We start from the raw sequence: 27212 nt of genomic DNA, 5'->3' as shown, positions 1-27212 counted from the left end.
TATATCAGAATGCGATTTTTGCTAATAGATCAGGGAATTATGCTTTCCATTTTTCATTCTATCTTAAGCATCTCATTCAGAATTTGTCAACTTTTGAAAAGTACCTCCCTGATCGCAAAAGATCTGCCTTTCGCCAAACTTCTTCGTCACTCTTACAACTTCGTAAGTTCATGGTCAGGTCGATCTATGACACCTTTGAGCTGACCTCTAGAGCCACGGCTATGTCGGTAGCCAAGCGTCGACTGGCATGGCTCAGAGTGTCAGAACTTGATGTCAATCATCAAGATTGACTGGCTTTATGCACCCTGCCTGGGGGATGAGCTGTTTGGAGAATCCATGGACTCCACTACCCAAAAACTCTCAGCTCATGAGACTAGGTGGGATACTCTCCTCAAAACAAAAAAGAAGACCCCACCTACCAGACCTTTCCGGCAGCAATCGGCCTACCAACGCCGATTTGTGGCTCGTCCCTTGCCACTGACCACTCAACAACCCCGGCGTCCACGGCAACAACAGAGGCAAAACCCTAGACCAGCACAACAGCAACAACAAGTGAAGCCTCCTCTTCCACAAAAGTCCTCCCAACCCTTTTGACTTGGTTCTCCAGGACTTAGCCAGTATTCTACCATCTGCCCATCTTCCGCAGCCCATAGGAGGACGCCTTGCTCATTATATAAGCCGTTGGGAAAATATCACCTCGGATCAGTGGGTCCTCAACATCATCCGCCACGGCTACTCTCTCAACTTTCAGACTCTGCCTACCCAAAGTCTGCCAAAAGAGTCTGCTTTGAACACTCCTCAGTCTTCCCTCCTTCTTCAAGAGGTTCAATCCCTCCTCCTTCTGAACGCCATAGAGGAGGTTCCTCTAGATCAGCAGGGACAGGGATTCTACTCTCGTTATTTTCTAGTCCCCAAAAAAACAGGAGATCTCAGACCCATCCTAGATCTTCGCGATCTCAACAAATGCTTGGTCAAAGAGAAATTCAGAATGCTTTCTCTGGCCACTCTTTACCCTCTTCTCAATCAGGGCGACTGGCTATGCTCCCTCGATCTCAAAGAGGCATATACTCACATACCGGTCAATCTGGCCTCCAGACAGTACCTCCGCTTCATGATCCATCATTGTCATTACCAATACAAGGTGCTGCCCTTCGGTCTTGCCTCCTCTCCAAGAGTATTCACCAAATGTCTGATTGTGGTGGCTGCCTTTCTACGTTCTCACCACCTTCAAGTCTTTCCTTACCTGGACGATTGGTTAATCAAGGCCAATTCATCTCAGACAGTACTTCTGGCCACCAACCAAACCATCCTGTTTCTACGACTTCTGGGGTTCGAGATCAATCTACCCAAATCTCATCTCATCCCTACTCAGAGACTTCAGTTCATTGGAGCGGTGCTGGACACAGTCCTCATGAGAGCGTTCCTGCCGTCCAACCGTCTTCAAACTCTTCAGTCTCTATGTCAGCAGGTACTTCCTCAACGTTCCATCTCTGCCAAGCAAATGATGATACTCTTGGGTCACATGGCCTCCACAGTTCATGTCACACCCTTCGCACGTCTTCACCTGCGCACTCCTCAATGGACCCTAGCTACTCAGTAGTCCCAAGCGACGGATCCCTGCTCACGACACATATCTGTGACATCGTCTCTTCGTCAGTCTCTGCAATGATGATTGATATCCTCAAATCTCTCCAGAGGTCTTCTGTTCCATCTACCTCCTCATCAACTTATCATCACCACCGACGCCTCCCCTTACGCCTGGGGAGCTCATTTGAACTAGTTCCAAACTCAAGGTCTTTGGACAGCCCAGGAAATGAAACATCACATCAATTCCTGGAACTCAGAGTGATGTTTTATGCCCTCAAGGCCTTCCAACATCTTCTCTTTCCTCAAGTCCTCCTGCTGTGCACAGACAATCAAGTTGCAATGTACCACATCAACAAGCAGGGTGGGACAGGCTCTCGCCTCTTGTGCCAGGAAGCCCAGAAGATTTGGGCTTGGGCCACAGATCACCAACTCTTCCTGAAGGCGATCTACATTCAGGGAGAACAGAATTCCTTGGCGGACAAACTCAGCAGAATTCTCCAGCCTCACGAGTGGACTCTCGATCCTTTAACTCTACAGTCTATCTTCGCTCAGTGGGGCACTCCTCAGATAGACCTTTTTGCAGCTCCTCACAATCACCAGCTGCCCCTCTTCTGCTCCAGACTCTACTTTCCTCACCGTCTGACAGCGGATGCATTTATCCTGGATTGGTCCAATCTGTTCCTGTATGCTTTCCCTCCGCTACCTCTCATGTTACAAACCTTGTTCAAGCTCAAGAGGGAACAGGCCACCATGATTCTCATCACTCCACGATGGCCCAGACAACATTGGTTCTCCCTTCTACTTCAACTCAGTTCCAGGGAGCCTATTCTTCTTCCATTGTTTCCTTCTCTGCTTACACAGCATCAGGAGACCCTTCTGCATCCCAACCTACAGTCTCTGCACCTGACAGCTTGGTATCTCTCGGGCTGACTTCGAATGATACTTTGTTCTATTCTGGATGCCTCCAGGAAACCTGCAACTCTGCAATGTTATCATCAGAAGTGGACAAGATTTTCTTCCTGGTGTCTTCTTCATCATCATAATCCTACATCCCTTGCAGTGGAGACTTTGTTGGATTACCTTCTTTCTTTGTCTGACTTTGGTCTCAAGTCTACTTCCATCAGAGTCCACCTCAGTGCTATTGCTGCTTTTCATGAGCCAGTTCATGGGAAACTCCTTTCAGCTCATCCCTTGGTTTCCAGATTCATGTGGGGTCTTTTCAATGTGAAACCACCTCTTAAAGCACCCCCTGTAGTCTAGGATCTCAATGTGGTTCTCTCCGCCTTAATGAAGCCTCCGTTTGAACCTTTGGCTACGACTCCTTTCAAGTTTCTCACTTGGAAAGTGGTCTTCCTTATTGCTCTAACCTCTGCCAGGAGGGTCAGTGAGCTACATGCACTAGTTGCGGATCCACCTTTTACAATCTTTCATCATGACAAGGTGGTTCTGCGTACACATCCAAAGTTTCTCCCTAAGGTTGTCTCTGAATTCCATCTCAACCAATCCATTGTTCTGCCTGTCTTCTTTCCGAAACCTCACTCTCATTCTGGAGAACAGGCTCTGCATACTTTGGACTGTAAGAGGGCTCTAGCTTACTATTTAGAGCGTACTAAGCCCCACAGATCAACTCCCCAACTCTTTCTGTCCTTTGATCCAAATAAATTGGGACGTCCTGTTTCTAAACGTACGTTGTCTAATTGGCTTGCAGCGTGCATTTCATTCTGTTATGCTCAGACCGGACTGACACTTGAAGGTTCTGTCATGGCCCATAGAGTTCGAGCTATGGCAGCATCTGTAGCTTTCCTCCGTTCCACTCCTATTGAGGAAATCTGCAAGGCTGCTACTTGGTCCTCAGTTCATACTTTTACATCTCACTATTGTCTGGATGCATTCTCCAGAAGGGATGGACACTTCGGCCAATCTGTTTTGCAAAATTTGTTTTCCTAATGGCCAACCTTCCCTCCATCCCTCTTTTTGTTAGCTTGGAGGTCACCCATCAGTCAAGAATATGCTGCCTGCTTGTCCTGGGATAAAGCACAGTTACTTACCGTAACAGGTGTTATCCAGGGACAGCAGGCAGATATTCTTGCGTCCCACCCACCTCCCCGGGTTGGCTTCTTAGCTGGCTTATCCTAACTGGGGACCGCGCGCCTCTGTCGGGCGGGAAGGCACTCGCGCGTGCGCGGTGCGGCCTACTAGAACTTTCCAAGTTCTTAGAGTGCAATCACTCTAAAATTGTCCATACCGGGGCTCCGTCGGTGCCGTCACCCATCAGTCAAGAATATCTGCCTGCTGTCCCTGGATAACACCTGTTACGGTAAGTAACTGTGCTTTATCAACATTCTGCTTGTTTTGATACACTTCCACAAAGCACTGCGCCTAAAAGAGCAGCTTGTTAACCTTTCCAAAATATAGGCCCCAGGTCAGTTGAGTTAGCTAGTTCAGCATTCAAGCAAAATCTCATTTCTAGATCAGTGTTTGCTGATAAGGTTCCAAAGCCCCTATATTTGGCCTGGTAACCTCACTCCCACCCCATATTCAGCCTATAAAATACATGGCATGGATTGCTATAGCCAATATATTATCTTATTATTTATTTCTATACCATTTCTATCCTAAGTGGTTTTACATTCAAGTACTTTATCATATTTCCCTATCTGTCCCGGTGGGCTCAAACTCTATCTAGTGTACCTGGGGCAACGGGGGGATTAAGTGACTTGCCCAGGGTCACAAGGAGCAGCGAGGGATTTGAACCCACAACCTCAGGGTGCCGAGGCTGTAACTCTACCACTGCGCCACACACTCAAACATAGTAGTCAAACACTCATACAAAAATAGCAAAAAAAAAAAAAATCGCACTAGAATGACCAGTGATAGCTAGATACCTTTCCGGGTGAAATAGGTTTTGCACTGCTCTCACTGCAGTCATAGATATAAAAACTTCCCCCTAAATTTTCTTTATTTTATATTAACTTCTCTCCCTTATTTTTTCTCTTTAAAGTCCAATGCCAAAGTACTTTCAATACTTTTTAAATTCCTCTAAATTCTTCTCATTAACCACATAGCCATTAGTATCAGTAGCAAATAAACATATTCAGTAGTATAGTTCTGTTTTCTTGTACGGACAGCAACCTCTTCTCCATCGACTACAGCCACCTTAACGGCGTCTTCAGTCTCGCTGTGCTCACTGCAATATTTTTCATTGTCCAACATTTCAACCTTTCAAAGTCATTCTAGTGGGATTTTCTATGAACATTCTTACCCCGTGTCACTAGGTGGCAGTACAAATTGCAGAGCTGTGACTCATGCTATCAAGTCAGTTAACTAATTTTAACACCAGTTCCCAGATCATTTCTGAAATGGCTAGTTTTCCCATTTTTGATACATTTTTCTCAATTAGTTACAGAAAAATACAATAATGCACACAACTATTTCTCATACCAAAGATGTCATAAAGACAATTAAAAAGATTCAGCCTGTGTCGAGACTTGTTTTCTATCCGTTCTCCCCAGAGCTCAGAATGGGTTACAAGTTAACATACATAAAGCACAGTTACTTACCGTAACAGGTGTTATCCAGGGACAGCAGGCAGATATTCTTAACGCATGGGTGACGTCACCGACGGAGCCCCGGTATGGACATTTTTCACTAGAAAGTTCTAGTTGGCCGCACCGCGCATGCGCGAGTGCCTTCCCGCCCGACGGAGGAGTGCGTGGTCCCCAGTTAAGATAAGCCAGCTAAGAAGCCAAACCGGGGAGGTGGGTGGGTCGTAAGAATATCTGCCTGCTGTCCCTGGATAACACCTGTTACGGTAAGTAACTGTGCTTTATCCCAGGACAAGCAGGCAGCATATTCTTAACGCATGGGTGACCTCCAAGCTAACAGAGAGGGAGGAGGGATGGTTGGCCATTAGGAAAATAAATTGTGTAATACAGATTGGCCGAAGTGCCCATCCCGTCTGGAGAAGGTATCCAGACAGTAGTGAGTAGTGAATGTGTGAACTGAGGACCAAGTGCAGCCTTGCAGATTTCCTCGATGGGCGTGGAACGGAGGAAAGCCACAGAAGCAGCCATAGCTCTGACCCTGTGGACCGTGACAGCACCTTCCAGTGAGAGACCGGCCCGAGCATAACAGAACGCAATGCAGGCAGCAAGCCAGTTGGAAAGCGTCCGTTTGGAGACAGGACGACCTAGACAGTTAGGGTCGAAGGACAAAAGGAGCTGAGGAGATGAGCGGTGAGCCCTGGTACGGTCAAGGTAGTAAGCAAGGGCACGCTTACAGTCCAGCGTGTGCAACGTCTGTTCCCCAGGATGAGAATGGGGCTTAGGGAAAAAGACAGGCAACACAATGGACTGGTTGAGATGAAAGTCCGAGACCACCTTGGGAAGGAATTTAGGATGGGTACGCAGAACCACCTTGTCATGGTGAAAAACAGTGAAAGGTGGGTCGGCAACCAGTGCATGCAGCTCACTAACCCTCCTGGCAGAGGTAATGGCAGTGAGGAAAAGCACCTTCCATGTAAGAAATTTGAGTGAAGTTGTGGCAAGAGGCTCAAACGGAGGTTTCATGAGTGCTGATAAAACCACATTCAGGTCCCAGACGACTGGAGGAGGCTTCAGAGGTGGTTTGACATTGAAGAGGCCTCTCATGAACCGGGAAACCAGGGGATGAGCCGTAAGAGGTTTTCCGAGGATAGGCTCATGGAACGCAGTGATGGCACTGAGGTGGACTCTGATTGAGGTCGACTTGAGGCCAGCGTCGGAGAGAGAGAGCAAATAGTCCAGTACGGTTTCCACCGCCAATGAGGTGGGATCGTGATGATGAAGCAGACACCAAGAGGAGAACCGGGTCCACTTCTGATGGTAACATTGGAGGGTGGCCGGTTTCCTTGAGGCATCCAGAATACGACGGACAGGCTGAGATAGATTCTCTGGAGAGGTCAGCCCGAGAGAAACCAAGCTGTCAGGTGGAGCGAGGATAGAGTGGGATGCAGTAGAGACTGATGCTGCTGTTTAAGTAGAGTAGGAAACACAGGAAGAGGAATGGGCTCCCTGGAGCTGAGCTGGAGTAGGAGGGAGAACCAGTGTTGGCGAGGCCACCGAGGGGCAATGAGAATCATGGTGGCTTTGTCCCTGCGGAGTTTGAATAACGTCCACAACATCAGAGGCAGTGGAGGAAAGGCATAGAGGAACCGATCCGTCCAGTCGAGCAGGAATGCATCCGGGGCCAGACGATGAGGAGAGAAGAGTCTGGAACAGAACTGGGGCAGCTGATGGTTGTGAGGAGCTGCAAAGAGGTCCACCTGAGGGGTGCCCCACTGAGCAAAGATGGAGCGGAGTGTGGGGGGATCCAGAGTCCACTCGTGAGGTTGAAGGATGCGGCTGAGATTGTCGGCCAGGGAGTTCTGCTCGCCCTGGATATAGACAGCCTTGAGGAAGAGACTGCGGGCCGTGGCCCAGGTCCAGATGCGGATGGCCTCCTGACAGAGGAGGGGAGATCCGGTGCCGCCTTGCTTGTTTATGTAGTACATGGCGACTTGGTTGTCTGTGCACAGGAGAAGAACCTGAGGGTAGAGAAGGTGCTGGAAGGCCTTGAGGGCATAGAACATGGCCCTGAGTTCCAGGAAATTGATGTGATGTTGACGCTCCTGAGGGGTCCAGAGTCCCTGAGTGCGAAGTTCTCCCAGGTGAGCTCCCCGTGCATAGGGGGAGGCATCTGTGGTTATGATCATGGAGTGAGGGGGTAGATGAAAGAGTAGACCCCTGGAAAGATTGGATGAGTTCAACCACCATTGAAGAGATTGCTGAAGAGACGATGTCACAGAGATGGGATGAGAAAGAGGATCGGTGGTCTGTGACCATAGGTTGGCTAGAGTCCATTGAGGTGTCCTGAGGTGGAGTCGCGCCAGAGGAAGCACATGGACCGTCGAGGCCATGTGGCCCAGGAGGACCATCATCTGCCGAGCTGGAATGGAGTGATGAAGGAGCACCTGGCGGCAGAGGTGGAGCAGGGTCCGTTGGCGGTCGGAGGGGAGAAACGCCCTCATGAGAGTGGTGTCGAGAACGGCTCCAATGAACTGAAGTCGCTGTGTGGGAAGCAGATGCGACTTGGGGTAGTTGATCTCGAACCCCAGGAGATGGAGGAAGGAGATGGTGTACTGAGTGGCTTGCAGCACAAGTGGAGACGTAGGTTCTTTTACCAACCAATCGTCCAAGTAGGGGAACACCTGGAGGTTGTGAGACCTGAGAAAAGCCGCCACCACAATAAGGCATTTGGTGAACACCCTGGGCGATGATGCGAGGCCAAAGGGTAGCACCTTGTACTGATAGTGGCTGTGCTGTATCTGAAATCGGAGGTAGCGACGTGAATTCAGATGGATTGGAATGTGAGTGTAGGCCTCTTTGAGGTCCAGGGAACATAGCCAGTCGTGTTGAGAGAGAAGAGGATAAAGCGTGGCCAGGGAGAGCATTCTGAACTTTTCCTTGACCAGACACTTGTTGAGGTCCAGGAGATCAAGGATGGGACAAAGGTCTCCTGTCTTCTTGGGAACCAGGAAGTAGCGGGAGTAGAATCCCTGACCCCTTTGGTCTTTGGGAACCTCTTCGATGGCATTGAGGAGAAGGAGGGATTGGACCTCCCTTAGGAGGAGAAGGGACTGGGAGGAGTGGGACGCAGACTCTATAGGAGGGTTGTCTGGTGGAAGAGTCTGAAAGTTGAGAGAGTAGCCGTGACGGATGATGTTGAGGACTCACAGGTCTGATGTGATGACCTCCCAACGGTTGAGGAAGAGTTGGAGACGTCCTCCGATTGGCTGAGGAAGAGGTAATGATGGTGGAAGACTGGCTATGCCTTGGAGAAAGGAGTCAAAAGGGCTGAGATGGTTTTGACGGAGGAAGAGGCTTGGCAGGTTGGTGAGATTGAGAGCGAGCCTGAGTGTGTTGTTGTTGACGAGGTCTGCGAGGCTGCTGTTGGGGCGGGTTGAGAGGCCTGGCCGAGAACCTGCGCTGGTAAGAGGACTGTGGTCTATAAGGACGAGCAGGTGGAGCCTTCTTTTTAGGTTTTACCAGAGTGTCCCATCTGGTCTCATGTGCTGAGAGCTTCTGGGTGGTCGAATCCAGGGACTCCCCAAAAAGTTCGTCCCCAAGACAGGGTGCGTTAGCTAGGCGGTCTTGGTGGTTGATGTCAAGATCAGATACCCTCAACCAGGCCAGACGTCGCATGGCAACAGCTATGGCAGACGCTCGGGAGGTCAACTCAAATGAATCATAAATAAGAACATAAGAACATAAGCAATGCCTCTGCTGGGTCAGACCTGAGGTCCATCATGCCCAGCAGTCCACTCACGCGGCGGCCCAACAGGTCCAGGACCTGTGCAGAAATCCTCTATTTATACCCCTCTATCCTCTTTTCCAGCAGGAAACCGTCCAATCCTTTCTTAAATCCCAGTACCGTACTCTGCCCTATTACATTCTCTGGAAGCGCATTCCAGGTGTCCACCACACGTTGGGTAAAGAAGAACTTCCTAGCATTTGTTTTGAATCTGTCCCCTTTCAACTTTTCCAGATGCCCTCTTGTTCTTTTATTTTTTGAAAGTGTGAAGAATCTGTCCCTCTCTACTCTCTCTATGCCCTTCATGATCTTATAAGTCTCTATCATATCCCCTCTAAGTCTCCTCTTCTCCAGGGAAAAGAGACCCAGTTTCTCCAATCTCTCAGCATATGGAAGGTTTTCCATCCCTTTTATCAGACGTGTCGCTCTCCTCTGAACCCTCTCGAGTATCGCCATATCCTTCTTAAGGTACGGCGACCAATATTGGACGCAGTATTCCAGATGCGGGCGCACCATCGCCCGATACAACGGCAGGATAACTTCTTTCGTCCTGGTTGTAATACCCTTCTTGATTATACCTAGCATTCTATTCGCTCTCTTAGCGGCCGCTGCGCACTGTGCCGTCGGCTTCATTGTCATGTCCACCATTACCCCTAAGTCCCTTTCCTGGGTACTCTCATTCAATAACATCCCTCCCATCGTATAGTTGTACCTCAGGTTTCTGCTTCCCACATGCAGTACTTTACATTTCTCAACGTTGAACTTCATCTGCCATCTCGTCGCCCATTCCCCTAGTTTATTCAGGTCCCTTTGCAATTCTTCGCAGTCCTCTTTAGTCCGAGCTCCACTGAATAGTTTGGTGTCATCTGCAAATTTTATTATCTCACACTTCGTCCCTATTTCTAGATCATTTATGAATATATTAAAATAGAGCGCACCATGAATTTCCGCAGTTGAAGGAGACTGGAAATTTGTTGTTGAAAGAGTGGAACTTTGCGTTCAGGGATGTATTTTTGTAGGGCGGATAGTTGTTGTACGAGATACTTCATATAAAATGAGAAGTGAAATGTGTAATTATTCGCCCTGTTGGCTAGCATGGCATTTTGATAAAGGCGTTTGCCAAACTTATCCATCGTTTTGCCTTCTCTGCCAGGAGGGGTGGAGGCATAAACACTGGAGCCCTGAGTTTTCTTCAATGTAGACTCAGCTAGGAGAGACTCATGGGGCAATTGAGGTTTGTCAAAACCCGGAATTGGAATGACCCTGTATAGGCTGTCAAGCTTACGAGGAGTTCCGGGGACAGTGAGTGGATTTTCCCAATTTTTATAAAAAGTTTCCCGCAGTATGTCATGGACGGGTAACTTGAGGAACTCTTTGGGAGGTTGTTCAAAGTCTAAGGCATCCAGAAAGGCCTGGGACTTTTTGGAGTCGGACTCTAAAGGAATAGAAAGAGCCGCCGACATCTCCCTGAGGAATTTGGTGAAAGAGGATTGCTCAGGCTTGAAAGTGGTATCGGGCACTGAGGGTTCCTCGTCTGTGGATGATGCATCCTCCTCGGTACCGGGTGGGGATTCTTCCCATAAGTCCGGGTCCCTGATATCAGTGTGCGCACGCCGAGATGTCGGGGTGGAAGGCTCGGTGTGGCGGGTCTTAGAAAGAGACTTGCCAGAGCACATGGAGACAGTACCGGGAGAGGAAGATCGGTGTTGACCCGGTCCCGGGAAGAGCGGTGACATTCTGGGTCCCGGGGAGACCGGTGCCCTTCCTGGACCCGAGGAGGATCGACCTCAGAGCGGGTCTGTACCACAGGACGAGAACGGAGTGGTTCAGCCGAGAGGATTGGCATGGAAGTGTTGAGTGGCACCGAGGGGGTGGACACCGGTGGGATGGTGCGAGGCTCGGGCCGGTCTGGTACCGAAAGAAGTGGTGCCAGTAGGGTCGGTAGCAGGTGCTGGAGTTGTTGCTGCAGCTGTTCCTGCAATTTGTCTTGGAGTATGGCCACGATGCGGTCATCCAGGGGTGGCACCGGTACCGCTTTTTTCTTTTTCGGTTCCATAGGTGCTGCTCCACGCCCCGGCGATGAGGAGGCCGATGACGAGGCACTCACCGAGATCGGGGCGGAGCGTTTGCGGGATCGGCGTGAGGCCGGGAGGACCGGCGTCGCCACTGTGGCAGGTGGGCGCTCAAGGGAGGTGGAAGGCTTCTTAGCCGGCTTACCTGGTGCCAGCGACCCCGAGGAAGGATCGGGCGTCGAAGTGGTCGGTGCCATCTTTTGTGGTACCGTCGACATCGCGGCAGTTTCCATAGCAGATCCGGTACCGAAAAGGATGTTCTGCTGGATCTGCCGATTTTTTAAGTTGCGTTTCTTAAGAGTGGCACAGCGGGTGCAGGTGTCAGCCCGATGCTCTGGACCCAAACACTGTAGGCACCAATTGTGTGGGTCAGTGAGAGAGATCGGGCGTGCACACCGCTGGCACTTCTTAAAGCCCGGTTGAGGGGGCATGAAGGGAAACACGGCCTCCTCAAAATCAAAGCCGGAGGCTTGTATGATGGCAACAGGCCCCGCCGGGGCCGGCCTGAAAAATAAAGAAAAAACAAAGTTTTTTTTTAAAACTATTTAGAACGGAAAAAGAAACCCGAAGGGAAAAAGAGAAAAAACAAGAAAATAACGCGAGCGGGAAGGCAAAAAGGAAGTTTTCAACGGCCGTTGAAACCACATGCGTCTTCTTCGCTCCGCGGAAACGAAGAAACTGGGGACCACGCACTCCTCCGTCGGGCGGGAAGGCACTCGCGAATGCGCGGTGCGGCCAACTAGAACTTTCTAGTGAAAAATGTCCGTACCGGGGCTCCGTCGGTGACGTCACCCATGCATTAAGAATATGCTGCCTGCTTGTCCTGGGATAATATACAGTTTACAATTTGCCATAGTTACACTACAAATTTTTTGATACAAGTTTTTATCCTAACTCAACATATACCAGGGATCTAATACTAATACAGTGGTACCTCTGCATTAGTATTAGAATTTAATTAGTATTAGAATTTAACCCCGTTCGAGTTCCAAGACAATTTTTCCCATTGAAAATATTAGAAACTGGATTAATCCATTCCTTGATCCCACAAACTCAGATTTTCAAATAAATTTAACAGTAAACACACTGGATCGGGCACCCCAGTCGGCATAGACAAGATCAGGCCCCACTGGCATAGGCAGCAAGATCGGCAACTGCAAGCAGTGCTCAGCCCAACGCTTCCCTCTGATGCGAAGCATCCAGGCAGAAACAGGAAGCTGTGTCAGAGGGAAAGCTATGGGCTGAGCAACGCTTGCAGTGTCCATATGTTTGGATTCTGGGGCAAAATTTAATTTAAAAAATAGATTGGATTCCAAGTTGTTCGAGTTCTGGGGTGTTCGGATTCCGAGGTACCACTGTATGCATAATATACAGTTTACAGGTTTCAATTTGTCATAGTTACAGTGCAAGGATTTTCTATACAAGTTTTTATCCTCTTCTCATTGGTAGCTCATTGCTTGCTTCAGAAGAGTATTTTTTTAAATAATGTAGTTTTGTCAGTTTCTGTGTATTCAGACATTTCTAGTTACACCTGTGTAACGTATCTGTCCTATGTTTCAGATTGTTTGTGATGTTTTAGCCCCAGTACTCCAGGAGAAAGCTGAGTACCCAGGGCAGGCATTTTAGCTCACTCACATTCTGCATTATTTTAGGTAGAGGATAGGTGGAGAGGCATTTTTGAAAGACCATCCATGAGGCTCCCCCCACCCCCAAACAAAAAAAAACAACCCCTTTCATCTTAGAGCCATTTTCTAACAGGAAAAATATCAGGATTTCCTTTTTGAAAATATGAATGCCAAAAAAACAGGCTCTAATCTGTCTGGCAACATTTGTGCAAAAATGGCCACACATACAGACATCAGTGCAGCGGACTTTAAATAACAAACCCAGTACAAGATCCCACCTTAATTCCTTTATGTTATTATGACCCTCCAAGAACAGATAAACCTACGGTACCTAAAGGTCCACCACTATAATAGCCATCAAGCTTGCAGGTGGTTTATAAATTCAGGTACATTTGTACAGAATTAAGAGCTAAAGTGGACGTTACACCTGGATCCCGTTTTTCAAAGTCCACTGCACTGCCACTAAGCTACTCCTCTATCTGCTGGTCTACTAGGAATGACCATAATGCCTGAAGCCGACATAGAGGCTTGTATTCACACTTACTTTCATATCTTAGGGGGCTGCGAGAGGTGTCAGTAACCACAGGGGGGATTAGCTGCTCATTCAGGGCACCTTCTTGTATCCTGGAGACGCTTGATCAGGTCTAGATAAAAATACTCTTATTTTTAGATTTGGTCATTTCTTCCCATTCTGTTATCACTGAAAGATGTCCTAATTTTGGGCCTAATGTCCAAATTCTGCCTTTTGAAAGTCACAATATGGAGCATTTTTTGGGTGATTTTGAGATGTCCATCTGCTTAAAAAATGGGCACCACAGTGGGGAAAAAAGGTTACCAATATTTTTTATGTAATTCCAAAGCCCTGTGAAACAATCTACTCTTTTTATTTTCTTAAAGATATCAGAGCTAGAAGGTGAGAAGAAAGAGTTGGAGAGACAAGTAAATGAGCAAAAAGCCAAATGCGAAGCTATCGAGAAACGGGAAGCTGAAAGGCGGCAAGTTGAAGAGAAAAAGCATGCAGAGGAGATCCAGTTCCTTAAACGGACCAATCAGCAACTGAAGGTATGATTGAGGTTGACAAAATCCTGAGTGGTGTAGAACGGGTTTTCACACGTTCAGAAAGTACAAAGACCAAGCGTCACTCAATTAAATTATATGGAAGTACTTTTAAAACAAATGGGAAAGGGTGATGATATGCACAACGAGAAGTCATGAGGACAAGATGTCAGAAATTCAGCCAAGGGGGTATAGTTCAAAATATGTCACACTGGCAGTGTTTCGGCGTACTGGCCTTTATCAAAAGTGTGTTGGTGAAAATAAGGCAAGAACTGGTGTCTGCAGGAAACTGACATTCAAGGTTTCAGGCAACTCTCCGCTAGTCCTGATATATTTCCAGGTACTAGGAGGGGCTGAGGGAGTTACCCCTAAAATCTGTGACTTCCTTGTTAGGTCTCCCATAAGAAGTTAACAACACAGGGCTCAGTCTTCAAAGGGTTTATGATTCTAAATTGGCCTCTTTGAAAATATTAGGGCTGAGTGCCTAACATTACGCTCAACCTTTCATTAAACTCATACACAGAGAAGCCTTAAAAAGTGGGTTTCGGACAGGGAAAAAATAGGAGCTTAGCACTGATTTTCAGCTCGAGGCTCAAATCTAGGTTAAGTGAATGGCAGGCATAAAACTCCTAACTTCAGATGAATTTTCAGCTGTAAACTGAATACTCCTAAGTTAGGCTTACCCTGAAAATCTTACCCTTGCTAATTGGAAAAGCTTTGGCACGCTGCTATTCCAGAGGGCTCTAGACCCCCAGCAGGAGACAAGCTGCAAAGCCAAATGATTTTCTGTGCAGTAACAAAACAACAAAAAGATTGTGGAACCGAAGATTCGATGGACCAGTTTGTAGTTTAATAAATATCCAAATAACTTAAAAACAACCCAGAAAGGATATATATTGTACAGTCATAAGTGAACCACAGGATAGAAACCAAATAACATGTACAATAAAAATGACCCCACACAGGTCGTGCTTCGGCAAAATAAAGATGCCTTCCTCAGGGGTCTTATAAGGTCCTTGGGTGCCTTAAATGTAAACCTAAAAATCACAGAAAATCCAAGTAGTTAAGAGGCTACAAACAAGCAACACAGTTCAGACGACTATCCTGTGGGTCACTTGCGACTGTATACACCCTTTGGGGATTGTTTCTAAGTTATTTGGACGCTTCTTAAACTAAAAACTGGTCCATCTGACCTTCTGTTCCGCAATCTTTTTGCTGCTTCGCTTCCCTTGTGGAACCTTTGGATTGTGTTGCTTTGTTTTCTGCGGAGTAAAACATTTTCCAACTTGGAACCCAAGAGGCAAAACACGATTTCAGCAGCTTTGCTCCAGTTTCCTTTTCAGTGCTATAGAGGCTGAGTCCCAAGGCCAAAGGCACCGCTACAAAGCTATGATTTGCCTCACAGCCCTGGTCTTACAACATCCCCAGTGAAGACCTCTCAGCTTTAGGTCTGTTTCTTTTGGAGTGCTCATTTCATAATCATTTTTCTAAATATCTGTCTTGTTTGTTTTTCAGGCACAGTTGGAAGGCATAATCGCACCAAAGAAGTGAAGACGTTTCTTCTTTGGCCCCCGCTACATCTGCCAGGATTTTTGTTTTTACTAAAACACTGTAATGGCCACCAGCAGCCAACTTGCATTCTTCATCCACTTTATTCCTCCAATATTTATCACAGCGATGAGAGCAACTGTAAATCTTGAAAGATCCTGCAACAGAAGTTTGTTGTGAAATATATCATTTTCATAATTAAGGTTAATGATCAAATTTTTCATAGTGTTTTTCCAAGTTCCCTGGCTTTATTCTTAAGCTGTCTTTCCTAGAAGAGGCAGTAGATTTTAATGACACCGTCAAAAATAAAAGTGAATTCCCCGATGAACTGAACATTGCTCGATATCCCTTTTTGCTCACATAGGATCCCTCATTATGATTCCGAACCCCTGGCTGCCATCTTTTCTATGAAGGTGGTGGAGGGGGGGCAGCTCTCTTGTGTCTGCTCCACTTTCCTCCTCATTCCACCTAGATGTTCATGACCAGTCTGTCGTCCCTGACCCAGACATCAGATTGCAAACTTGAGTAAAAGGCCTGCACAGATAAAAACCGAGGGCGCTGCTTATTGCTTGGCCCGAGTCCAGGTACATTGTTGAAGGCAAAAACCAAAGTGCAATTCAACTACAACTGTCTAGAGCATTTTAAAAGGCAAGGGGAGCAGACTGTCTGCTCCATAATAAGAGAAATCCTGTTCTCTCGATTGACGGTGTGTTAAATTCCCAGAAACAATTTCTTTTCAGCTGCGCTCGCATCATTTTCATTGAAAGGTAGAGAGACAAGGGACTGCACCAGCGAAAAAGCCAGGAGACTTGAGTTATCTTTGTACAGTAGGTAAAAAACAGCAGGGGTGGGGGTGTACAACATTGAACTCAATGTGTTGCTTAATATACAGGCCACCATGATCTCTCGTACAAATTCCCAGGGCCACATTTATTCCTTTGTCAAGAGGTGTTTGTATGTTAGAATTTATATGCCAATGGGGATAGTTTTTATACCGACAGATCCTGTAATAAAATTACCATTACCATAAATACCACCTTCTCTCCTACCTCCATCTTTTATATTGGGTCTGAGACTAAAATGGCTCTTCCAAGTTCAATTAAATTAATTTAAAAAGTGTTTTCATTGTCAGCTGACCACAAGTAGAAGACCACCTTTCTTTTCAAGAAAAGGGAAAACATACTGCTGGTAAGCGGTTCAGCTTTACAACCAGTTGCCTTATCCTCAGGTCACAAACACTGCCAGCAGCAGCTCAAATATTTTGCTGGCATGTAACTGCAGTTCAGCTGGACCACGCTTGAAAACTCACGCTCCCCGATTCCGATTCTGTACTGCAAATTACAGCTATAGCACTGGAAGCGAGGAGGCCGTGGCTTTCTGCTTTATTCGTTTGAGCTATTGCAGGCATCTCAAAAGTGCAACTGGAATGAGGCATGCACGAAGCTGGCGACCCATCTCGGACCCCTATCCCTTGGAAAACTGGAGATCAGTTACTCTCTGGTCAGTGCTCTTACCACAGAAATCAAAAGAAAATGGAATTGCATTTCCTTATAACCTTGTTATAAGGGAAGCAGGAAAGTATTTGAAGTTTATACAGACTTTTAGCCAGCTTTTCTGCCAACAAGGATGAAGGTAATTTAATCCAGCCAGCCAACATTTGGGAAAACTGATAAACAAGCGGCAAGTAACGCTGTAAAGAAATAAAAACAAGTTTGTGCATCAGATTTGAACTTGGTGCCTTAGGGTGTATACATAATACAATACCTGGGCTGCAGGCCAAAACTCTGTAATGTATTCCCTACACACCAGTCGCAGGCCAGCTGCAAAGTTCTGTGCTTCCCCCTTATATTGTTGCAATACGATCCCTTATGGTATAAGAGAAGAATAGTCAGATGATGGGACCATAGCTAATTTTGTGCAGCGTGAACCAAATGCGAGTGTTAGAAAAATCTATCACAGACTCTTGACATCACCTTTGGGAATGGATCTGGAGTTCTCTCTACCTGGGAGGCAACGTGCCTCAAGACCTACGCTAGCAGCGTGGCATAGTTTTCGCTGCGATGTGCCTGAACCAATTCTCCAGTCAAACCGAGTGCCTGGAAGAGTCTCTGCCTTTACCAAGGGTTCAAGGAACCGCACTGGGATGTCAAACGAGCGAGAACAGCCAACAGGTGGTGTAAACTAAAGGGAGCACCGTTAGCCAAAAGTAATCTCTAAACATACTCAGCAGTAGAGATTTGTAGGCTCTGGAACATAGGCAGAAGTTCTTCACCCTTTTAAAGAAAATGTGGCCTAGTTCAAAACCCACTTCTAAACCCAACATTATTGTGTTATCTCCTGCTGCCTCAGGTGCACTCGACTGTAAGCTCTCTCAGGCAGGAACATATATCGCACTTACTCATCACTACTGTACATCCACTAGAGTTATAAGTATTATAAATCTCTTCATAAACAAGTAAAACTTATATTATAGATTCCAATGTCTTTTTTTTTTTTTGTAATAAATTTAATGTGCAAATAGGATTTACAGAATCACTGTCTGAGTTTTATTCTTATCTGTTTTGCTTTCTGTCCCTCTGAGCCTTCCTTCTTGTTCCTGTTTCTGTTCTTCACATTGTGCGTGTCATAATATCGCACGCCGACCTTCCGCACGCGCTGCTCCCGCTCCAGTCTTCTCCTCTGCAGAGATGGCAATAAAAAATTCAGCTCGGCTCTGAAACAGCCCAGTCTCTTCACCCTCCAAAACTAGTTACGGCTTGGTTTTTAACACAGGCAAACTAAAATCACCAGCTTTACTTTTATGTAAGGTGACCATATCCGCTTACGAGAAGCAGAGATGGCATTGTAACATAACATAGTAAATGACGGCAGATAAAGACCCAAATGGTCCATCCAGTCTGCCCAACCTTACCCTTTCTTTAAATGACTGATTTAATTTAAATTTCCCTTTTTCTTAGCTATTTCTGGGCCAGAACCCATGATCTCAAAGCTATGAACTAAGATGACCATGACCAACACGGGATACCAGTAAGACGGGTTATTTTACTTTAGCACAGGTCCCATTTTATACAACTAGACCAGTTACTCATAACTAGGTTTAACAGTTAAATAACCTGCCCTACTGGTAGCGGTAGAAATGGCTCTAAAATTCTCAATCATTGTTACATATAAAAAGACAATCAAGCCATTGTGACATGACAGATGAGGTTGGCTCTTAGGCATTATGACAACATACACTAAGGGGTGTGGGTTATCAATGTGGGCTATTGTTAATTTACCACAGGTCCTATTGGTTCATAGTCATTCGCGCGCGAGACTTCAGCACGCCGACAATTCGGCGCAAGACCCGAACGCGTCGCCTAAAAAGTTACTTTTAAAGAGCTCTGACGTGGGGTGTGAGGGGGGAACCCCCCCCAGTTTACTTCATACTCTTCGTGCTGCCGTGGGGGGGGGGGGTTGGAACCCTCCATTATAGAGTAAACTTAACCTTTTCCCGATTTTTTAGGAAAAAGTTAAGTTTTCTCTATAATGTGGGGGGTTGAACCCCCCACACACCCCCAACGGCAGCGCAAAGAGTATGAAGTAAAGTGGGGGGTTCCCCCCCCCACACCCCTGTTGGAGCTCTTTAAAAGTAACTTTTTCAGCGGTGCGCTGGGGTCTTGCGCCGAATTGTCGGCACACTGAAGTCTCGCGCGCTTTTGTCCCGTCACTGGTCCTATTATATGCAATAAGACCTAATTAATTATAACTGGGGGTTAATTGTAAAACTGCTTATCTTAATGGCAGCCCACATTGATAACTTCGCCCCTGAGGTGGTATCGTGCCAGAATCCTTCACCACTGAATCAACAAACAGTTTTTGGCTAGAATCCGAATGCTGCCCTGTGCCTTGCGTGCAAAGTTTATTTTCTCTATCCACACTAGTATCAAATCTTCACTGGCAACCTTACCGATAGACTAGGTCCTTAGAGGAAGATTCTCAAAACTTTAAGGTGGTCGCTAAACCGGTTCCAGCCGGTTTAGCATTCATATATTTTAGCGGCAAATTATCAAAACGGTCTTTTCCGAGCTTCCTAGCAGTCTCTGCCATGCAAATTTATTACAATGAGGTCATTAATATTTAAAGGAGCACTCCGGTTGATTATTATTGCTGGGTGATTCGCTAACCTCGCTGTCCTACATTTGCAAGCAAAATTTTCTGGCGCTGACTGGCTCAGGCATTGACAGGAAAGTAAGACTTGACAACTTAGACCTGCCAGAAAATTTTGCTGCCGCCAAGCAACCCCCCCCCCCCAGCAGGAGAGACGCCTGCTCCCTCCCGTCACCATGCAACAACCCTCCCCCTGGCAGCGGGAGAGATGTCCACTCCCTCCCACTGCGGTGCAAAAACCCCAACAACCCCCCAGCAGCGGGTGGGATACCCACTGCCACTGCCATGCCCACCCCCCTTACCTTGTTTATGAAGTCCGGCTGGAGGGATGCTTACTCCCTCCAGCCAGCAGGCCCGTCTCTTCAAACTGGCGGGGAGGGGAAGGCCATTTTGAAGAGGCGGGCCTGCTGGTCGGTGGGAGTAGGCATCCATCTGGTTGGACTTCATAAACAAGGTAAGGGGGGTGGGGTCGTTGGGGGCACGATGGCAGTGGCAGGAGGGCGTGTTGCTTGGAGGTGGGAGGGAGTGGACATGCATTCCTCCTGCCAATCTTTGAATTATGGGTCTTTTTTTGCACATTTATTCTGCGCATGTGCCGATCGCTATCACCAGCAATCGGCACATGCAAATTTAGTGACCCCCCGCGAACCTCATTTGCATGCATGGTTTTTCAAGAATGACTCGCCTTTTTGAAATCGTAACAGTAGCGTCCGCAACAGCTGGCCATCGAGTTTTACTGCAAACATTTGAGAATCTTCCACTTAGTCTTCAGTCCCAGTCCTCAAAAGCCACAAATAGGTCTGGTGTCTGGATATTATGCAAATTACTCTCATGCATATTCACTAGGAATATCCTGAAAATCCAACTTACTGGTGGCCCTGAGAGCTGGGAGTCAATACTAAGGGTCAAGGCAGATAGACCAGGCTGGGAGATTGAAAGACTTTTCACACCCCCGAGGAGCACCCAGAGGCGTAATTCCAGGACAGCATGGGGGGGGGGAGGGGGGAGAGGGAAGACCTGCACTGCTCTGCTTGTGCTGTACAATACTTCCAGCTTTGGTTCTAATCAGATCACAATAAAAGTATTTGCTAAACAATGTTTTCAATTTCTTACAAAGGAACAAATATTGTCTTTCAGGCTGCACCAGTTGTAAAAGGAGCAATGGTGCTCGGTAAAGCAGCCGAGTCACCCCCTCGCAGCAAATGTCACCTCAGCTATTTCCCCACCGCACATGAACGGGGGTATGAAAGGCACATCCCATACCCACCTGCTTTGACGTGAGCTGCTGCTGGGATTCTCGCGCTTTAACTTCATCACTGTCATCATTCATTTTCCGCTTCCTTCCTTGTTTTCTGTACCCTAAAGGTGCAAAAAATACACCTTGGAATTATTTGCAAATATCACTGAACAACCCAGGATAAGAAAGTTCTCTTTCCACAGGAGCATTCCCCCTTCATCACACGAAAATTGATGCAACTGAACCTGAAAAACATCAATACATTGCAGAGATCTACACTTCCCCCTCCGTATTCACGGGGGTTAGGGGCAGAGCCGGCCCGCGAATATGAAAAAAACGCAAATAATATTAGGGCCGGTTCTGCCCCTTGCCCCCGGCTATTTTAAGCCCTGAAAGCCCCCCCCCCTTAAGCATTACCTGGTGGTCTAGCGGGTTTTCAGGCAGGAACGATCTTCCCACGCTTCTGCCCCGTGCAGATCGCTCACAGGAAATGGCTGCTTTGAGCTCCTGTAGTCTCTCGAGCCATTTCCTGTGAGCAATCTGCACGGGGCAGGAGCGTGGGAAGATCGTTCCTGCCCCCCAAAACCCACTAGACCACCAGGTAAGGCTTAAGGGGGGGGGCTTATAGGGCTTAAAATAGCCCGAAAAATGAAAGTGATTTTTTCTTTTAAAACCGTGAAATAAGCGAATCCGTAGATACAGAATTCGTGAATAAGGAGGGGGAAGTGTATTTTGGTTCACAGGCTAGATGTGGTTAAACAGATTAAAGGCGAAAAAAAGAGATCAAGCCTCTGATTATTATGAAAAGAACGACGAAACGAGGCACTGGAGATGCCACAGCCAACTGATGTTTTTTTATTTAAAGTGAAACAACTAAAATATATTTAAAAAATAAGTCCCGTTTTTATATATTTTAGTTGTTTCACTTTAAATAAAAGGTTCGTAACCATCAGTTGGCTGTGACATCTCCAGTGCCTCTTTTTGTTGCTCTGAACAGACTAAAGGGCATCACACAGAATAATGATAGGCAGCGAATTCATTCAGACAGTGATCGATCTCTGAAATTAGGAGGGGGGGGGGATAGGAAAGGAGCACAGCTGTTTCCTCTCAGAAGCGGCTAGTGAGGAGGGTCACTACAAGGTCGGCCAGCCAGCGAGTGAAAAAGGGACACGTCCCACATATCAAGGAACTACTGAAGAGACACTTCCTCCTCCAGGCTCAGTCATTCCAATTTCACCATACCTTGGACTTCTGGTTGCTCCTGCCTCTCCACCTTTGGTTCAGATTTCATGAAAATCTTTTCGCTCAGTCCCTTTGAGATCCTACAATTCAGATATACAAGGATAATTTTGTAATACAGATAGAGAACCAGTATCTAATAAAGTGTAACTTTCTTCCCTGTGTGATCAATAGGGCACACCTCTCAGCCTCTCACCATGCCACCGATATGTGCCAGTTCCTTGGCTTTTGAGGTGCTGGTCTATAATAATTTTCCAAAATGAAATTCTAATTTGAGAACCATGTCAGGAGATAAGCAATTATCCTAAAAGAAGAATAAAAAAAAATAAATAAAAAGTGTCTTTTCCTGAGCAGTTTGCATAAATACCTGATAGCAGAAAATCTCTTGGCTTTGGCTTTACTCAGGAACTTTTTATATTTTGCGATCTTATCATCCAGCGTCCGATTTACAGCTTTGGAATTTCGATCATCGTTTCTACAATGCGACAGCTGCACGGTCTTCTTGCTGTCTGCGTCACAAGATTTTTCAAGTTCGCCGACACAACCGCCTTCCTCTTCCTCGGAATCTGTGTCCTCGGCACCTGACCACTCCAGTGGTACCAGATCCTCCCCTGAGAATTCAGGTGCCACATTAATTTTGCCAAAGTGCTGCCGGACCCCCGACAAGAATTGCTTTATTTCAGTGTTTATGGTCTGTGTGCCTCCTTTGGGATCTGCTGGTTCCACATTGCCATCTGCTGATTTGAATGTTTCTGCGTCTATGCCACTCTGAATAGGCACTGTAGCAACTTCCACAGCCTTTAAAGGCTTAAAAAAAAAAAAGGCAGAAAGCACAATAAACCTTTGTCAGGCCCACATCATGCTACACAATAATAATTTTAACCCCACCCTTAATTAAGAGAAACACAGAAACAAAGTATGACGGCAAATTACACAGTGTCCTAATTAAACAAGTTCAGTCATATTAATACACTTCCTTTTCCCTCTCAACCACTAAAAAACATTTTTTAATTTCTTGTTTCAAAGATTAAATTCTTCTCTAAAACGTTCTCTGCATAAAATACCCTAAAGTGAACCAGTTTAACATTGTAGGACAGATTCTGGCCAATGGCATGCAAATTATTACCTGAGGAACTGGCTCCATATTGGGCGGTTTCACAAAAAACGGTATGCGGCCCCTCTGCCAATCATTAAGCACCATTTTGGATACGGTCTGAATGTCAGGCTCACCACCCTGAAAAAAACAAATATACAGAGGCCCGGTAGAGTTGCTAAAAGTAATTAATGCACGTTTCTAAGCGACATCCTGAAAGGATTGAGCAGAAGGTTTTTACGCAATTTCTTAAGACAAAAGGTCTCTAATAGAAGTTACCCCCTGCGGGTCGCCTGACATTCCTTGACTTCCCAGTCAAGTACAGGTTATGGAGGTGGGAAATAGGACACCTAAGTCAGGATATTCACAGTTTCTATAGGAAATGGTGTGTATTTTTTTTTAAATCAACATTCAATATAATTCAGCAGGAAAAAACCAGCACAGTGGAGCATAGAGCAATAGCACAGCAGCTACACAATCATCACCGCTGGCATCAAGGATTCCACAACATCCAACAGGGCCCCCTGTTTCGCAATCAAGCTTCTTCAGGGATTTGAGCGTTAACAGGAGGTGAAGCGAGTTAACTGATGCTCAAATCCCTGAAGAAGCTTGATTGCGAAACAGGGGCCCTGTTGGATGTTGTGGAACCCTTTATGCCAGCAGTGATGATTGTGTAGCTGCTGTGCTATTGCTCTATGCTCCACTGTGCTGGTTTTTTCCTGCTTCCATGTTTCAGTACTATGTCAAGGAACCTTTGGAATACCATATTTTCAGATAAGTGATGATTTTGAATGAAAATGTTTTTTGTTTATATTATAATACCACTTATCTTGGAGCTTTTGACCAAGAATCTGTCTGCTGGTCTCAAACTTGAGTTTTTGAGATCGGCTAGTCTATGTGGGCAGTTTGTTTAGAACCCCTATTAGTCACTGAGGTCTTTTCTCCTTTTGGATTGGGTACCATAGGTAATGCTGAATTATATTGAATGTTGCTTTGGATATTGAATATATGGACATTCTTTCTTGTTCAGGAACATTTTGTGTATTTTTTAAAAACATGCTGCAGAAACAGGCATTTTGTTAAAAAAAAACAAAAAAAAAACCCCAACAACACAAAAACTATTATTATTATTTCTATAGCACTACCAGATGCATGCAGCGCTGAACATAATGGATGGTCCCTGTTCGAAAGACACACAGGACACAGGGTGGATCAAAATATACTGTTCATGAAGGGGGATACAAAAGGAAGAAGAGGTTCAGATTGTAGGGGCTGAAGAGGGAATCCTGCATAGGCCTCCTTTTACTATGCCGCGTTAGGGCTTTAACGCGCGAAATAGCGCGTACTACATTGCCGAGCTGGCGTTAGTTCTAGAAGCATAGTGCGCGGCAATTTTCTGCGTGCACTAAAAATGCTAGCACACCTTAGTAAAAGGAGCCTGTAGTGTATTACAAATTGGAAGGGTTAGGACCTAAACGCAGCTTCGAAAAAGTGGGCTTTGAGCCTGGATTTGAATACCGCCAGGGATGGAGCCTGGCGTACCGATTCAGGCAGGTTGTTCCAGGCATACGGCGCTGAAGGGACAAAGTCAGGAGTTGGCAGTAGAGGAGAGGGGTACAGACAAGAGAGACTTACTTGAAGAACGGAGTTCCCGGGGTGGGGTGCAGGAGAGAGATTGAGGAGCCCACAGAGTGAGTGCACTCGGAAGGTCAGTAAGAGGAGTTTGAGACAGGGAGCTGATGAAGCGACTTGAGGAGAGGGATAACATGAGCACAGCAAAAACAAACACATGTTTAAAAAAACCAAAACGGCAGAATCACTCAGCAGCTTGCATGCAAGCACTGTATTTCAAAAACTAAGTGGGTCGATATTCAAAGTGAGTTAAACATCCAGAAATGGCTCCTGGCCATTTAAAACGCTTGTCCAGGGCTAGCTGGGCATTTTCAGTGGTACATATTTGGAATGCCAAATATCTCACTTAACCAGTTATGCTTTAACCATTCGCTTATACTGAATATTCAATGTCTGTGCCCAGGGAGACATGGCCTGGCGTTGAATAACTGGGAATAAAGCTGGCAGTGGTCGGCAAAATGCTGGTTGCCGCCGGCTGAATATCGGGCCCTATACCATACAAGAGTGGTATTTGCAGTTGGCACCTATTCAACCTATGCAAATGCCAGGCAAAGTTTCTAAAGTGATGGAGTTTCCCAAACCCACCCCAGCCAGTCAAGATTCTCAGGATATTTACAACAAAACACGAGTATGTTGGAGATCCAGTGAGGACAAAATAGAGAATGACACTGGGACAAATTTGTGCCCGCGGGATCTTAATATCCCCATCCCATTCCTACAAGCTCTGCCTTAACCGCACAAGCCTCGAACACTTATGATTATTATTATTTTTTTAATAATCTCTTTATTGAGCAAAAAAGTGAATATCATACAAAAGAGTACTCGGGAACAAACGAAAAAGGCAAGAATTGTAAAGAAATATTGGCATATTCCCAGGCTGGCGATTCCCACCTTGGAGGATAGCCCCATCTGTTCCTATAGGAAAAGAAGAAATTTGGGTGAATACCTAAATCATAATAAACTCCAGGAGGATGGGGGAATCCAAGCTGGGAATCACCTCCCATGTGGTCAATGCCAATGGTGTAATTTTACTATACCTGGGGAATATTGGACCCATCCTGGCACCGGGGAGACATTCAAGATTAAACATAATACGTCCTGTAGCTCTGATAATGTTATCTATGTAATTCAGTGTCCCTGCCCAAAGTTGTATGTAGGCAGAACGACCCGTTCTATACGGGTACGCCTCACTGAACATAAATCTAGAGTGTACACTCGTAATGAATCCTCTCCGCTAGTTCGACATTGGTTGAACTGTGGCCACACTTTAAAAGATTTGAAGTGGCGTGTTTTAGATCGCATTATTGTAGGGTGGGAGGGTGGGAACATTACCCGGAGATTAAATCGCTGTGAACTCCGTTGGATGTTCATTCTAGACACGATGTCCCCTAAAGGGTTGAATGAAACGTCTGATTGGTTAGCTCAATCAGACCTTTAACTTCTTTGATTTTTCTGTCCCTTTAAATCCTTGTCTAAATTCTGTTTTTCCGGTATGATAAGTTAATTGAGAGAGTATTTGTCCCTCCCCGGAAATGACGTCATCTTTGGGGGGTTTTTAAGTTCAGAGTTCTCACGCCGGAGCTTGTCTTTTGGCCAGCTTTACGGTTGTGTGTAGTGTACTTGACTAGGTAAGGTATTCATTTAATGGGAGGGCTATGCTTTTTATTGAATTTTTAGCGTAGTCCTTGTGTGGAGAGTGCTAATATCTTTTCATTTGGGTTTCAGCTTTCCCTATGCCGCCTTGATAAAGGAATCGAAACGCGTCGGCGTTCAGGGGAATATTTACAGCTGAAAGCTAAGTACAAACTTATGTAGCACTGGCAGCATGAATGCTTAATAAATTAATTCACAATACCATGACAAGATATACCATGACAAGATAAAAAGATAAATTTAAATATAAATAAAAATAAAAATAAATAAAAAAGAGCAAATACGGAGGAGGAGGTTCCGTGGGGTATATGAAGAATATATTTCCCTCTAACCGAAGTGGTTGGTTGGGCTGTCTGATACCCGTCTCGGACCTCTGAAATAAACTCAGTGCGGTGGGTTTATTCTCCAGTGGACTCTGTGACTGATTTGGTTCTCTGATATATTTGAAATCATTTCAAGGACTTGTCAGTTTGATGGCTCAAAGGCAGGAGAGTGGCACAAGGGGACATTTTCAAAAATACACCCTCTAAGTTTCCTACCTTCAGCCACCAGCACTAAGGAACAGGTGCTGGCCATACAGGGTGTATCATTCTAATTTAAAAAAAAAAAAAGTTAAGAAAAGTTCCTGGAGGAAAAATCCATAAACCCTTCTTAAGGTAGACCTGGGAAAAGCCACTGGGGGACAACAGAAAGAAGTTTCGCTACTTTCTGGGGACCTACTGGTTATGAGGGCATTTGGCACAATTTAAGAAGTATTTGAAGACACAACTATTTCTGCAGGGTTTTCCCCCTCAAACTGAGACAGGTGGTTAATAATACTGATATGAGCTGAGGCAGAATTTGTTTTTTTGTATTATGATTATTTTACTGTTAACCTAGTTTAGGCAGAATATAAAAAGGAAAAATAAACAAAAACATACTTGTGATTGGCCTCTATTAGAAACTGGATACTGAATTAGATTGACTCTTGACAACTCTTCTAATTTTCACAG

The 27212-nt window shown here is 45.9% G+C and overlaps 2 protein-coding genes across 2 annotated transcripts in view; one reads left to right on the top strand and one right to left on the bottom strand.

Moving 5' to 3' along the window:
- Positions 1–15545, top strand: part of DNALI1 (dynein axonemal light intermediate chain 1) — a 36716-nt gene extending 21171 nt beyond the window's left edge. The window contains exons 5-6 of the mRNA XM_033954964.1: positions 13511–13675; positions 15185–15545. Coding sequence (XP_033810855.1) covers positions 13511–13675; positions 15185–15220 — 201 coding nt within the window. The 3' untranslated portion in view covers positions 15221–15545. The remainder of the gene's footprint in view (positions 1–13510; positions 13676–15184) is intronic.
- Positions 15546–17699: 2154 nt separating this feature from the next.
- The window catches only part of GNL2 (G protein nucleolar 2), a 39635-nt gene continuing 30122 nt past the window's right edge, over positions 17700–27212 (bottom strand). The window contains exons 12-16 of the mRNA XM_033954962.1: positions 22969–23076; positions 22210–22649; positions 21846–21925; positions 20634–20725; positions 17700–17896 (exon numbers count right to left, since the gene is read on the bottom strand). Of these exons, the coding sequence (XP_033810853.1) occupies positions 17750–17896; positions 20634–20725; positions 21846–21925; positions 22210–22649; positions 22969–23076 (867 nt within the window). The 3' untranslated portion in view covers positions 17700–17749. The remainder of the gene's footprint in view (positions 17897–20633; positions 20726–21845; positions 21926–22209; positions 22650–22968; positions 23077–27212) is intronic.

Source organism: Geotrypetes seraphini, chromosome 8 (genome assembly GCF_902459505.1).
Source record: "Geotrypetes seraphini chromosome 8, aGeoSer1.1, whole genome shotgun sequence".
Classification (NCBI taxonomy): domain Eukaryota; kingdom Metazoa; phylum Chordata; class Amphibia; order Gymnophiona; family Dermophiidae; genus Geotrypetes; species Geotrypetes seraphini.
The sequence above is the reverse complement of the archived record's forward strand: the minus strand, read 5'-3'. Positions and strand labels throughout refer to the sequence as shown.